This window comes from Pseudochaenichthys georgianus, chromosome 16 (genome assembly GCF_902827115.2).
Source record: "Pseudochaenichthys georgianus chromosome 16, fPseGeo1.2, whole genome shotgun sequence".
In the NCBI taxonomy this organism is placed as follows: Eukaryota; Metazoa; Chordata; class Actinopteri; order Perciformes; family Channichthyidae; genus Pseudochaenichthys; species Pseudochaenichthys georgianus.
In genome coordinates this window covers 31,244,536-31,257,538 of record NC_047518.2, presented here as the reverse complement: position 1 = coordinate 31,257,538, position 13,003 = coordinate 31,244,536, and the positions used below count along the sequence as shown (strand labels likewise).

Below are 13,003 nucleotides of genomic sequence, written 5' to 3'. Positions count from 1 at the left end.
TCCACATGTCCTTCACAATAAATAAGCCCCGGCCATTGAGTTTCAGGTTTAACGAAAATATCCTTATATTTTGTTTTATTCATTGAAAATGGAAATCGGGTCAATTTGACCCGAACACCACACAAGGGTTAATTGTGTTACTGGCTGTTGCGCATGGAGAATGTTTGGATGCTGTGCGTAAAGGTCCCACATGAAAATATTTTCCTTTTCCACTTGACTTCATGCTAAAGCCAGATGCAGTAGTAGCCCTATGTTAACTAGGCCTACATCTATAAGCCCTATTTGTAAGTTAGTACTCTGACTCCTTTTCTGGAAAACATATTTTTTAAATATCTGCTAAATGTTAATCCATTATCATACATGTTCTAATGATACGATGGGGTTTGAATGAGGCTCGTCTTTCTGTGTATTTATACTTTGGTTACGGCGCCTTCTGGTGGTGAACTGCAGGCGTAACCTCGTTTACCCGGAACTTTGGGAATGTGACATTTCTATCAGACGGATATGTTTTGGTGTAACACACAACAACATCCAGAGGGGCTCCAAAAGAAGTGTCCCTGTCAGACATGTGGATGCTAAATCGCAAATCCTCCGCTCATTTAAACACTCTCCGTATTTGTAAGTAACGCAATATTGTTAATAGCCTAAAGGACTATTACAGTTAATGTTGCAAAGAGTTAGCAAATGTTTTCCGTTGCTGGTTAAACTGCCATGTTTAGCTCGCCCTTCACTCATTAGCATTAGCGTTAGCTTAGTTGAGTTAGCATGTCAACACACTTTAGACTTTGGTCTTAACTAGTGTAACACATTCGCGAAAATGACATTAACTACATCGTTATCTTCAAGTGGCGTATTTACCTTAAACCAATACGTCGCTAACTAGTTAGTTAGCATGGTTTTTCTAACTTTTTTGAATCGACCGCAGTAATTCAGATTTACATGAGCAGTTAACTTACACGTCAACGTTACTGTAATCAATCAATCAATGTTTATTTATATAGCCCAATATCACAAATGTTACATTTGTCTCAGTGGTCTTCACAGTGTGTACAGAATATCAGTATGACAATACGACACCCTCTGTCCTTAGACCCTCACATCGTACAAGGAAAAACTTCCAAAGAAAACCCAGTTACATCAACCCTGTAACATCTCTATGTTATTTCTCAGTGCCCTGTAGCCTACTGCACCCATCCATAAGGCGAGGTGTGAAATGTCACTATTATTTGCCCATGAGATGAACAAGATAGAACACTTTAAAGTCAACATAGTCCAAATATCTACCTTACTTCTGAATGTAATATATCAGTCAGGGAGAAGTACAACAAATAAAAAAGGACACTTTTCCATAAAAAAAGAGAAAGGAAATTGAAGTAATCCTTATTGGCATACTATACAGTTAAAATATATCTTTGAATGTGGGTGTGTCAGCTCTATAAAGCTATATATAGTAAGATATGTGACATAACAATTTTATAGAGGACCAAATAACTTCTGATCTCAAAGAAAAAAGTTGTGAAGGTATTGCTTTTCTAATATTTATAATGATTTGTATGTATTTGATCTAACACGGATATCAAAATATGATAATAATTTAGCATATCTTTTTTTTTTTTATTCTAACAACCCAATTCAGTAAAACATTGGCAATTGATGAGGATCACAATATCAAACCCATGACATGAACTTGCAAGTTGTTATGGAATGATCCATGTGCTAAACTCTTTGTCAATCTCTCCAATCTCCAGGTTGTAGAAGGCAGATTTCCTTGGGAGCCCTCTAGCTGCTTCTGAATCATGAGTGGCTCCAAGCCGGACATCCTGTGGTCTCCCCACCACCCGGACCGATATGTCATCTGTGACTCTGAGCTGGGACTGTACCGTATTGGACCTGTGGGAAGCTCAGAGACCAAGGCTGGCACTCTCCCTCTCTCTGAAGAAACTGCTGCTACTTTACTAGCCATTAATTCTGACACCCCGTACATGAAATGTGTAGCCTGGTACCCAAAGCATGAACCTGAGTGTTTGCTCGCTGTGGGCCAAGCTAACGGCAGAGTGGTGCTCACCAGCTTGGGTCAGAGCCACAACTCCACATGTAAAGAACTTGTTGGGAAAGAGTTTGTGCCCAAGCACGCCCGTCAATGCAACACTTTAGCCTGGAACCCTGTGGACAGCAACTTACTGGCTGCTGGGTTGGACAAGCACAGAGCAGACTTCTCTGTCCTCATTTGGGACATTAGCAGTAAGTACTCCCCAGAGGCCAGTGTATCCTCTGAGAAGATTCGTCTCTCATCTGTGGATTTGGACTCGAGCTCAGTGGTGACCAAACCATTGTATGAGTTAGGTCAGAACGATGCTTGCCTCTCCCTCTGCTGGCTGCTTCGTGACCCAAAGCTGCTGTTGGCTGGCATGCACCGGAACCTGGCAATATTCGACCTGAGAAACACGAGCCAGAAAACGTTTGTCAACACTAAGGCCATCCAGGGGGTAACAGTCGACCCGCACTTCCATGACCGTGTGGCCTCCTTCTACGAGGGCCAGGTTGCCATCTGGGATCTGAGGAAGTTTGAGAAGCCCGTGCTCACGCTCTCTGAGCAGCCTAAGCCTCTCATTAAGGTAGGATGCAGTTTGATCCTGAAGACATGAGCAAAATGTTTGAACTTGGTGTAGTTCAATTCATTAAAGAATTGTGTCTTATGGATTTAATTTGATTCTCAGGATGTAGTTTTTAGGGATGTAACAATTTATCAATCTGGATCGATGTATCAATTCAATGATAACAACGTTCCAATGTCATGAAGCAAAGTGAAAACATTTATACATCATCAACTTATTTTGAAAGTCCCATGGCACTTCTGTTTTTTTGGTTGGTTGAAAAATGTAAAGTTAAATGTACATTGTAACTTGGGTTTTGAATGTTCATGTTATATTGTCTCATATCAATAGCCGGCTCCTGATTTGAATATAATCACAATTGTTCATCGCAGGCCTTTTGATTTGAGCAGATATTGTATTGTGATAAAACTTGTGATTTACCCTGTTAGTAGTTCATTAAAATATTAAAGATCAGTACAATTTAAAGTCACTTAAGTTGACTTTAAATGTTTCAGGTGGCCTGGTGTCCAACCCGTAATGGCCTACTGGCCACTTTGACTCGTGACAGCAACATCATCCGCCTGTACGACATGCAGCACACTCCTACACCCATCGGCGACGAGACGGAGCCCACCATCATCGAGCGAAGCGTGCAGCCCTATGAAAGCCAGATCGGCAGCTTCGCCTGGCACCCGTCCTCTCAAAACCGCATGGTGGTGGTCTCTGCAGCCAACCGGGTCATGACTGACTTCACCGTGTTCGAACGTATCTCGCTGGCCTGGAGCTCCACCACCTCGCTCATGTGGGCGTGTGGCAGACACCTGTACGACTGCGTGGAGGACGGAGCTGAAGGAGTGGATAGCGTGATTGAGAAAGACATCGCCACTAAGATGAGGCAGAGGGCTCAGTCCAGGTATGGGCACGACACCGTCCAGGTGTGGAAGAACCACTTGTTGGCGGGAGGGAGCGACCCCCAGCTCAAGTCACTTTGGTATGATCTGTTTTATATCCTTTTTGACGTCAATGACAAACTCCTGGGATTCAGAACTTCTGGGTTTGATAGCAACACAGCTCAATACATGTTAAACAGTTGTGCTTAACTAACTATAGAAGACAATCTTCATGGTGTCGGATATATGAAGGCTTACTGTAGGTTTTTGACTTATTTTTATAATGGTAGAAAGTAAAATGGTCTAATGATTTCTAGCCACAGTTCAACTGTTGATTGCTGTGATAAAGTGTTGCAGTAGTTGTTAATTCATTATGGTTTTTCAACTGCATTATCAGTTACAATTCCTATATAAGTATCACATATGAAGCAGTGTGCAGAGGACATTGAGCTGAAGCTGCAGGGGAACAAACAGTCCGTCGTCTACTCGGGGATCAAGAACATTGTTAAGACCACCTCAGGTAAGTCCTCTGAACCTCTTACAAATGTAATCACAAAATATTGAATGTTGGAGAATCAGACCTTGGTTTATTAGTATTTGTACGTTTTATTAAGATGTATTATCTTAAATGAATAGTACTTTGCACGACTGGGACAATGTACTCATTGAATGTTCTGTGTCTTCCTGGTTCCCCCAGGCACGACAGAGAGTCGCAGGTGCTGGAGCGGCTCAGAGCGGCAGTCAGACGTCCCGCGGTACCACAGCGAGGAGCGCTGCCTCTCCCTGAGGCTCTGTGGCTGGATCAGCAGGGGTCCCGACATCGATATGGAGGTATTCCTGCGATCCCTGGAGCAGGAGCGGGAGTGGGAGCGGGCGGCCGCCGTGGCTCTGTTCAACCTGGACATCCGCCGGGCCATCCAGATCCTCAACAAGGGAGCCACCGCCGAGAAGGGTGAGTGCTGCCGCCCTGTGGAGGGAGAGGAGGGTGTCAGGGAAAGACTGTCTGACACACTCAAATGTAAATGTAAAATGTTGGGTCTTTTTAAATGTGCATACATTCATATTAACTCCAGTGTTTCCCCTACCATTGTCTTTGAGGGGCGCCCCGGAGCGCCAACGGAGCCCCGCGCCCCCCCTGAAATTCAATTTTTTTTAATATATATATATTTTTAAATATATAGCACCAAATTGCAAATAATCTATATCTACTATCACTTTTCACATTGCGAACTAAACGCTTTCATTTTAAGTTGTGAGTTTAGTGTTTTTGACCCTAAGAAACACTGATGCATTAATCAATAACAATAATACACAGCTCCTCTCTCTGCCCCAGAGGATTTAAAAAATATATATATATCCCAATAATATCCTAAATTCTCTCACATTGAAATGCCATTCTTTCTTCAGTGATCTACCTCTGCATTATTATGTGTTATAGTGTCATGCTTAACCTTGTTTATTATTATGTAAGCATCATTTATAAAGGTTTGTTGCCTTAGTTTGACTAAGTAAATTAAAACTCAAGAGGCTAGTTAATATATAATTCCGGATAAACATAAAGTGCCTGTTTTTCTTCAGAGCCTTTCAGCAAATAATGTCTTGAGGAATTTCAACAATGTAACAGCAGGAGAACCTTGTTTTTCACACAACACTTATCCTGCAGTGCTTTTCACACTGAGGTCTAATGAAAATGAGAGAAGGCTGTTGTTTACACACGCCTTACTAAGAACAATTCCACCAATGTAGGTCAAATGTTTCTCTGCTGTTTGTTCTAATGAAGGTTTCCTGCACATGACTGATGAGGTGACTCGTTGGATAAGAAGTGTCAGTGGAGCGATCTCATCTGTTAGGGTCAGCTGCTCTGGCGCAATGAACTGATTCTCATCTGCAAGCATATAGTCATCATTTATTCTGACATGTTCCAAGGGTTGAACATATATCCACCTAACACACCCTCTTGTGCTCTATTGACATGTTATATCTTGTTTGTTAAATATGTACAAAGCTGATTTGTAAAAAAATAAGAGAGTGGTAATTGTGCTAGTATATGATTATTTTTAAACCTTTGGACAGATCTTTGCTTTCTGTTTAACCTTTTATCTTGTCTTTATGCTAAGCTAAGCTACCTGACTTCTGCATTTGTAGCTATATACTTGGCTTGCAGACATACAAGTGGTATTTGTTATTAATTTGACCTAACCATAAAAGTCTTATTGTTATTTTGAATTGAACCACAAAGCTAGCTCACCTTGAACAATAGTCTCAGAAGCTCAATCAAACTTTCCTTCCGTCCTCCTAAGCCCAGCATAAACAGTACAGACTTTGCACATGGTGGAGAAACCTTTCTGTCTGACTTATTCACAGGTGACCTGAACCTGAATGTGGTTGCCATGGCTCTGTCCGGCTACACGGACGAGAAGTCCTCCCTGTGGAGGGAGATGTGCAGCTCTCTGAGGCTGCAGCTGAAGAACCCCTACCTCTGCGTCATGTTTGCCTTTCTCACCAGCGAACCTGGAGCCTATGATGGCGTGCTGGTATTAAATCTCTTACTGTCATGGAATTTCATAGCTCTATTGCAAACAGGAAAGTTAATGAAAAGAAAAAGTGCTAAAGCTGGCACTCATTTCTCACGGAACAGTGTCTGTTTTGTTCCAATCTGATACAAAAAAGTGTCATATTCTTAACACGGTGATGAATAGGTCGTTAATATTCCAGCAGTCTTTATTGGGAAATCCTCAGGTGTACAGGACGACATTTTTTTCGAGTCATAAAACACCTAGCAAAAAGTAGAAAACACACTCGGTCCTTGGAGAACAGGGTGTATGTTTGTGCTCCTTCAGTTACATCAGATTCTGGCCACCAGCTGCCGTCTCATTTATTTCTCTCTTTAGATCTCTCCCGGCCCGAAGTGAAGACCCCACCGGGATGATAGCATTTACTCAGTCACTTTGACCATCTTGGCTTTTAGAATAATTGGGTGTAATAATTGCCTTCAATCCCTTGACACAGAGCAGAGGTTTTAAATGAACAAGCAGAGCATTTGTTTGTGCCAATATGGAGACACATATGCAATGTACTGTCAATTGTGATTTAGAAATGTATATTTTGTATTTGATTGATTTCAGTATGAGAGCAGTGTTGCTGTGCGGGACCGAGTAGCCTTTGCCTGTATGTTCCTCAGCGATGCACAGGTAAAACTACACAAAGCACATATTTCCACACTGTTATCCTGCATATTTTGTGTAAAGTCACATCCCTTTACACCATTTCCTGATGACTTGCTTTACAAGTGCATGATTATGTTGCATTCTTCTCTGACTTGATACATTTGTGGCTGCAGCTGCCTCGATACATTGACAAATTAACCAATGAGATGAAGGAGGCGGGCAACCTGGAGGGCATCCTGCTGACGGGTCTGACCAAAGATGGCGTGGACCTCATGGAGAGCTACGTGGACCTCACCGGAGACGTTCAGACCGCCAGCTTCTCCATGCTGAAGGTACACACAGAAGTTATGAAAAGTAGTGTGTCATTGTGAGAAGCACACTCTTTTCACATAAAGTATGATTGGCCCTCCAACTAAAAATGATCACATTAATAATGAGCATGTGCTGCTCCCCTCTGTCTCCCCGCTACTACTATAATCATCTAAAATTGAAATTCATGTACATTTGCTTAGTGTTAGCTTATAATGACGAATGCCCCCATGTGAAGAGAAGGGTGCATACTGATGCTAAACAGGCTTGTTTTGTGCCTGGGGAAATCTTACAGACCCTCCAGATGTGTAATATAATCCACTTGAAATAAATGAAATAATCCCTATAGCAACACTGATAAAAGTCTCCTACATAAACTGTAGTATAGTATATTGCCTCCCATCTCACATTTAAATGAGTGTATCATCCCCGCACAGGTTGATTGTTTTACTTTAATACATTAGTGATGTCTGTAATTGTCACTGATGTTCTTTTAGATTCAATTATAGTTTTTTAATTGCCATGCAAACTTGATTCTTATTGGTTAAGCACACAGAACATTCCCATCACACGACAATAAGAGACCCACAAATAAATGGTTTAATCATTAGTAACTTAAATGAACTAAACCCAAAACTGCAAACACAAACTAATTTTGTCTGATCACACCCTTGGAAAAATCAAAGCTTATGCTAAAACTTGCCTCTAAAAGGACACAGCTGTTATTCTAAACACAATTGCCAAAACGAATAACATGTTATGCAAGCCTCATTGGAGTTGTTAGCTCTCTTGCATTTGTTTCTATAAAGAAAACGTAATAAAAGGAGTGGTGGAACAGGCCTATATCTTATTTAAAATTCTGGAGAACTACTCAATGTTTGCTTTACTTTCTTGTTCTGCTCCAAAAGAAAACGGCAGTGTACAAGGCATCCACCAGCACCTTTTTTAGTAATTGCATTTACCTGACATACATGTACACATTCCTCCAGAGTGATGGGTGCAGGAAGAGTAAACTTAGAAGTTATTTTGTCCCAGGACACATTGACTATTTGTATTAGGGATGTACTTTGCTGTGCCTTGTGTAAACTGAGGTGAGAATGTGAAATAAGGCTGAGATAAGGTTTCTTCCAACAGGGTTCCCCAGGTGAAGTGTTGAAAGACCCCCGAGTCCAATGCTGGATCGAAAACTACCGCAACCTGTTGGATGCGTGGCGATTCTGGCACAAACGGGCCGAGTTTGACATCCATAGAGGCAAACTGGACCCCAGCTCCAAACCACTGGCCCAGGTAACACACATCTGGGCAAGATTTCTTTATTATTGTATAATACAAATATATTTATTAACTGTGGGGCTGATATGAAATCCACTGACAACAAAAAAAGTAAAAATGGATCATTCATTAGAGAAATGTATCAACCAAGAAGGCTTTCTATTGTGTGACGATTTGCTTCTACTCTATGTTTTATATAATTGCTGGTTGAATGTATTTAAAGGTAGGGTAGGTAAGAATGGAGAAACCCGCTCGAGTGCGCTAGAATTTGAAAGTACGCAGCGGAAAAAAAATCTGCCCCTTCCTTCAGACTTCCTTACAGAGCCCCTCCTCCAACACACACAAACGCACACATGACCAATGAGGGCACGAGATAAGTTTGTGCACGAGATGGAAGGCTGACAGGCAGGTAGGCCATCCAGTCATTTTAGCCGGGCCGGTGAAAATAATTGGTCATGTTTTTTACAGTAGGCTACTACAGCTTCCACAGATGACATTTTTTAATGTATTTATTGTCAAAGCATTTAATGTATTCATTGCTATCGGGATGTTAAGAGCATTCCATGGAATATAACAAAAAGTGTTCCTGAAGTGAATCACCTACCTTTACGTGAAAGTGAATGAAGGTTGAAAGGAATTTTTAAAGCATTCCTTTGGCTCTTGAAACTCTTCCAGAGCAATATTCACTATTTCGGGCTGTTCAAGAGAAACAATATCAGAATTTTTTTACCAAAACATGCAGCAATATATTTTTGTATTTGATCATTTCAATTATAATACGTTACCTGATAGATTTGATAACTTTTTTGAAAATGCATGTTTGACTTTAATGTGATAGGGCCCTGGCAAACCCAAGCCGTCTGTCCTGTTTTTTTACAGTCTTGGATATTAATCCCCTCATGATGAAATAGGACGCTTGTACTGTTTATTACAGCAAAGGTAAGTCGTGCCAAGCTTGTAACACCCACTACTCTCCTCTTCAATTCTTGTCATAAAACCTGTTCTATTTAGCACAACAATCTTAGTTATCCTCTCTGTTCCAGTTAATACACATACTGCACAACATATTTCTACTTGCGATTATGAGTACAAAGCGAACCTTAGCACGACCTACTAACTACACTATGACATTCCAATATTCACAGTTAAGCATTTTCGGATTATTGCAGTATTATCTAATGCTTATCTTCCTCTCACCTCAAAGTGAAAATCAGACAGCTGGTGAGCGTGTGCTTGTTGATTTTTACCTTCGTGTCCGCCGTCCTTTATAAACCGACCTTTGTGTTTGTTCTTGTGCGACAGGTGTTCGTGAGCTGCAACTTCTGTGGCAAGTCTATTTCCTACAGCTGCTCGGTGATGCCTCATCAGGGCCGCGGATTCAGCCAGTACGGGGTCAGCGGCTCGCCCACCAAGTCAAAAGTCACCAGTTGCCCCGGCTGCAGGAAACCGCTGCCACGCTGTGCCCTCTGCCTCATGAACATGGGCACACCTGTCTCTAACTGCCCAGGTAAACTGACCTATGTGGACAGATGCTCCGTTGATACTTACAGGCAGGCCCCTTGGAGCAGCTTGAGTGTTTATAATACTTAACTGAGCATTTGCAGGGGAGATTGTGTGGACTTTGTTCAGCATTAAGAGGCAGTAGCACCTGGACGTTCAGTGGCCAATCCAGTTCCTATTTATTTATTGCTTTGCTTTTACTCATACTAATCCAAATTCAAAGGTTTCATTGTCATATGCACAAAGCTACAGTATAGAAATAGCAAAACAATTCTTCTGACCTGAGCTCTTCCAACAATGCAACAGATATAATAAAATACAAAATACTTCTGTAGTCTTTTGGCCATCTTCTGTATTTACACTTTTTTATACATGTCAATAGAATATGGGATATGTACAAGAACAGAATATGAAATTAAATAATGTAAATTAAGACTAAATTAAATATAGTTGCGGTGATAACTATTTATATAAATTAGTATATTGCAAGATGACAACATAAATGTTTATCAGAGCACTTAACAGAGCTCAGGGGATGAAACTGTCCCTGAGTCTGGTGGTTTTTGTGCGGATGCTGCGGTACCGCCTGCCAGACGGCAGCAGACAGTTTATAGATTGTTGATACTGACTGGAAGATGAATATCTTTTTCTGGCAGGAACAGGGAAGTCAGACGAGAGGTTGGACTTGACAAGGGAAAACAAACTCGCTCAGTTCAACAACTGGTTCACCTGGTGTCACAACTGTCGTCATGGCGGCCACGCAGGACACATGCTCAGCTGGTTCAAGTAAGCTCTCTCTGCATGCTGCAGATGTGTGGCTTTTTTCAGACAGGATTGTGAACTTGTTTCCTGCTATGGTCCGTGTACCTTTTGTCCATTAGCCCATAAATTGTAAAGAAAAATAAATAAAAGCTAGTCTTTGCTCTTTCGGTTGTGTAGCACTTTCATCGTTCTCTTTAAAATAATGTATTCTCTCTGTGACTGTTATGGAAGGAAAAGCAATTCGATATAAAATCACTTCTGTTCTAAATTACCACCTAACTTTAAAAGTAATTGTAATGTTAGGTCCATGTGTGGATCCTGCTAAATTAAAAGATTGCCCGATTTATTATTTTAAATGGTCATATCAGAATTCAAATAAATGGATGAATGAAAGGTACACTTACCTGCCAGGCCCTTCTGTACTCTTTTGGCCATCTTCTGTATTTACACTTTTTTTATTGACCTTAATGTGTCTTTTACAGAGACCATACAGAGTGCCCAGTGTCTGGTTGCACGTGTAAATGCATGCAGCTGGACACCACAGGGAACCTGGTGCCTTCAGACAGCAGCTAAACAGGAGAAGCTTGTCGGAAAGTCCAACACCCGCCCAAGCCAACCAGTGTGGGTTTACTGCTACACCCACCACACCGACAACTGGGCAAGGGACGAAGGGTGCAAGCAGGGTCCTCTTCTGCAGCAGCTGCTTAAATAGAATGGGACGCTGTTAAGTTATAGTCTAGTGAATGTAATGTTGTAACTGAGCCCTATATGAAGAAGGGAGGCAGTGTGTGTGTGTTATGGTTTAAAGTCATCTAATAAAATAAATCACATTTCAGCTTGTAAAGATGTGCTCAAAGGTGCCAAGATGTCCAAGATATATTTAATTTTCTCGTGTTTTAATACACTTTTTAACGTCTGTGTTTGTCTTAAAGTATCTTCACATACCTCATGAAAGCATTGTCCGGGGTGAAGGGTGGTCCCCTGGGGGCCGGGGCCACACTCTCTTTATGTTCTTCTGTGCCACTCTTCATCTGGCATTGTGCGGGATGGCTTCCAGTGTGAGGGGTGGTTATGGGGTATAGGATGGGGAATGGGATAAGGTAGGGGGTGAAGGGTGATGAGGAGGAAGGGTGGGAGGGTGCGTCTGTATTCATCAGCAGACTCCAGGCCTGTGGTCCATGAAAGAAGCTCGCCAGAAAACAGCAGCTGCTCGGCACTCTAACAAGACCCTCCAGATTGTTCCCCCCATAAAGAACCTCAGCTGCCGGAACACTATTGACTCAAAGAAAGGGCGAGAGAACAGACAGCCTGAGCCCTGGACCCCCCCCCCCCCCCCTCGTACAGCCTTCGACATACACAGACTTGCCCTCTCTTTCTTTCTCCCTCTGCGGTGCCCAAATTGCACCCAAAAACTATGCACACCACACATCAATCCAAGGATGGGTGCCGTCTGTGGGGGGACGGCCGTGTGTAAGCCGCATTGTAAATGGGTTTACTCTCTTTCTCTGCCACCCTCCCCGCTCTGTCACTAGCGTAGGGAGGCATTGTTAGTGAGAGGCGGCCTGCACCAGACCTGGCTAAATCACTTAGTCATGGAGGAGGAGGAGGGTGCACAGGAGCTACTGCTTTCCCCAGGATCTCTTCCCGGTGTGGGAGGTTTTATAGGCCTGCGTGCCCTTTAGTGAACTATTTTGGAGTGTCGCTGACAAATTGGCGAGCCGTGTTGCGTCCCAAAAAACAGGGTGGCTGGAATTTCACCCTTTCAGTGTTTCTTTTAAATAAATTCCGACTGACAAATTGGAGCACTGCTGAATGGGTTGTTTTCCATAAGTTTTCCATGGTTTATTTTTACATTATCAGTTTCATAGACAGATGGCGTGGGGTTTCTATCATGTGCTTTCTTTATCTTTGCTTGAAAGCATTGAGTCACCTTATTCTCCCATGGGAACTCCCACAGAATCACAGACCAGTGCAGGCAGAAGGAAGGAGAGCATTGAATAACAATAGATTTTGGACCTCGGAACTAGGCAAGTAATACATCTCCTTATTAGATTGAAAATTCATTCTTGAGTTTGAACAGCTTGTGTCAACGCAATCTTACCTCAAAGTTCATTCGTAGATGTTGCAGAGCTTTAAGTCTCATCATTATGTTTCTCAGCAGGTGGCGTATGCGAAAAATATGCTCCATATTGGATGATATTACAATGAAATTCACTCTTGGCCTTAAAAAACAAAGTTGATCAACATTCTCAATATAATTAAAATCAACCTTGGTGGTCTTGTTTGATCAAGCTTACACAGGCTTATCAAAGATAAGCAAATACATATATAAGTAGTTATGAAAGAACATTGTACAGCGTGGATTCTACAGGTCAAACGATGTCTGTAAACTGTATACAATGCTGTAATAAATACATGTTTATCATTCATATATTTATTTATCATATATAGTGTGAATCACTGAAGTTAGTAGTGTTCAATAGAAAACAAAATAATTTGAACATTTACA

At 41.8% G+C, this 13,003-nt stretch overlaps 1 protein-coding gene across 1 annotated transcript; it reads left to right on the top strand.

Moving 5' to 3' along the window:
• Nucleotides 1–505: 505 nt before the first annotated feature.
• mios (missing oocyte, meiosis regulator, homolog (Drosophila)) lies at nt 506–12,793 on the top strand. Its single transcript, XM_071205921.1, has 12 exons — nt 506–618; nt 1,749–2,615; nt 3,110–3,603; nt 3,910–4,004; nt 4,182–4,436; nt 5,849–6,018; nt 6,610–6,675; nt 6,825–6,983; nt 8,095–8,247; nt 9,535–9,739; nt 10,389–10,518; nt 10,977–12,793. The coding sequence occupies exons 2-12, from the start codon at nt 1,797–1,799 to the stop codon at nt 11,065–11,067; spliced, it is 2,637 nt and encodes an 878-aa protein (XP_071062022.1). The 5' UTR covers nt 506–618; nt 1,749–1,796; the 3' UTR covers nt 11,068–12,793.
• Nucleotides 12,794–13,003: the final 210 nt, after the last annotated feature.

Coding starts and splice junctions, on each gene's coding strand:
- mios (XM_071205921.1), top strand. CDS start 1,797: ATGAGTGGCTCCAAGCCGGACATCCTGTGGTCTCCCCACCACCCGGAC. Junction 9,740..10,388: donor ACCTGTCTCTAACTGCCCAG/GTAAACTGACCT, acceptor TTTTTCTGGCAG/GAACAGGGAAGTCAGACGAG. Junction 10,519..10,976: donor CACATGCTCAGCTGGTTCAA/GTAAGCTCTCTC, acceptor TGTCTTTTACAG/AGACCATACAGAGTGCCCAG.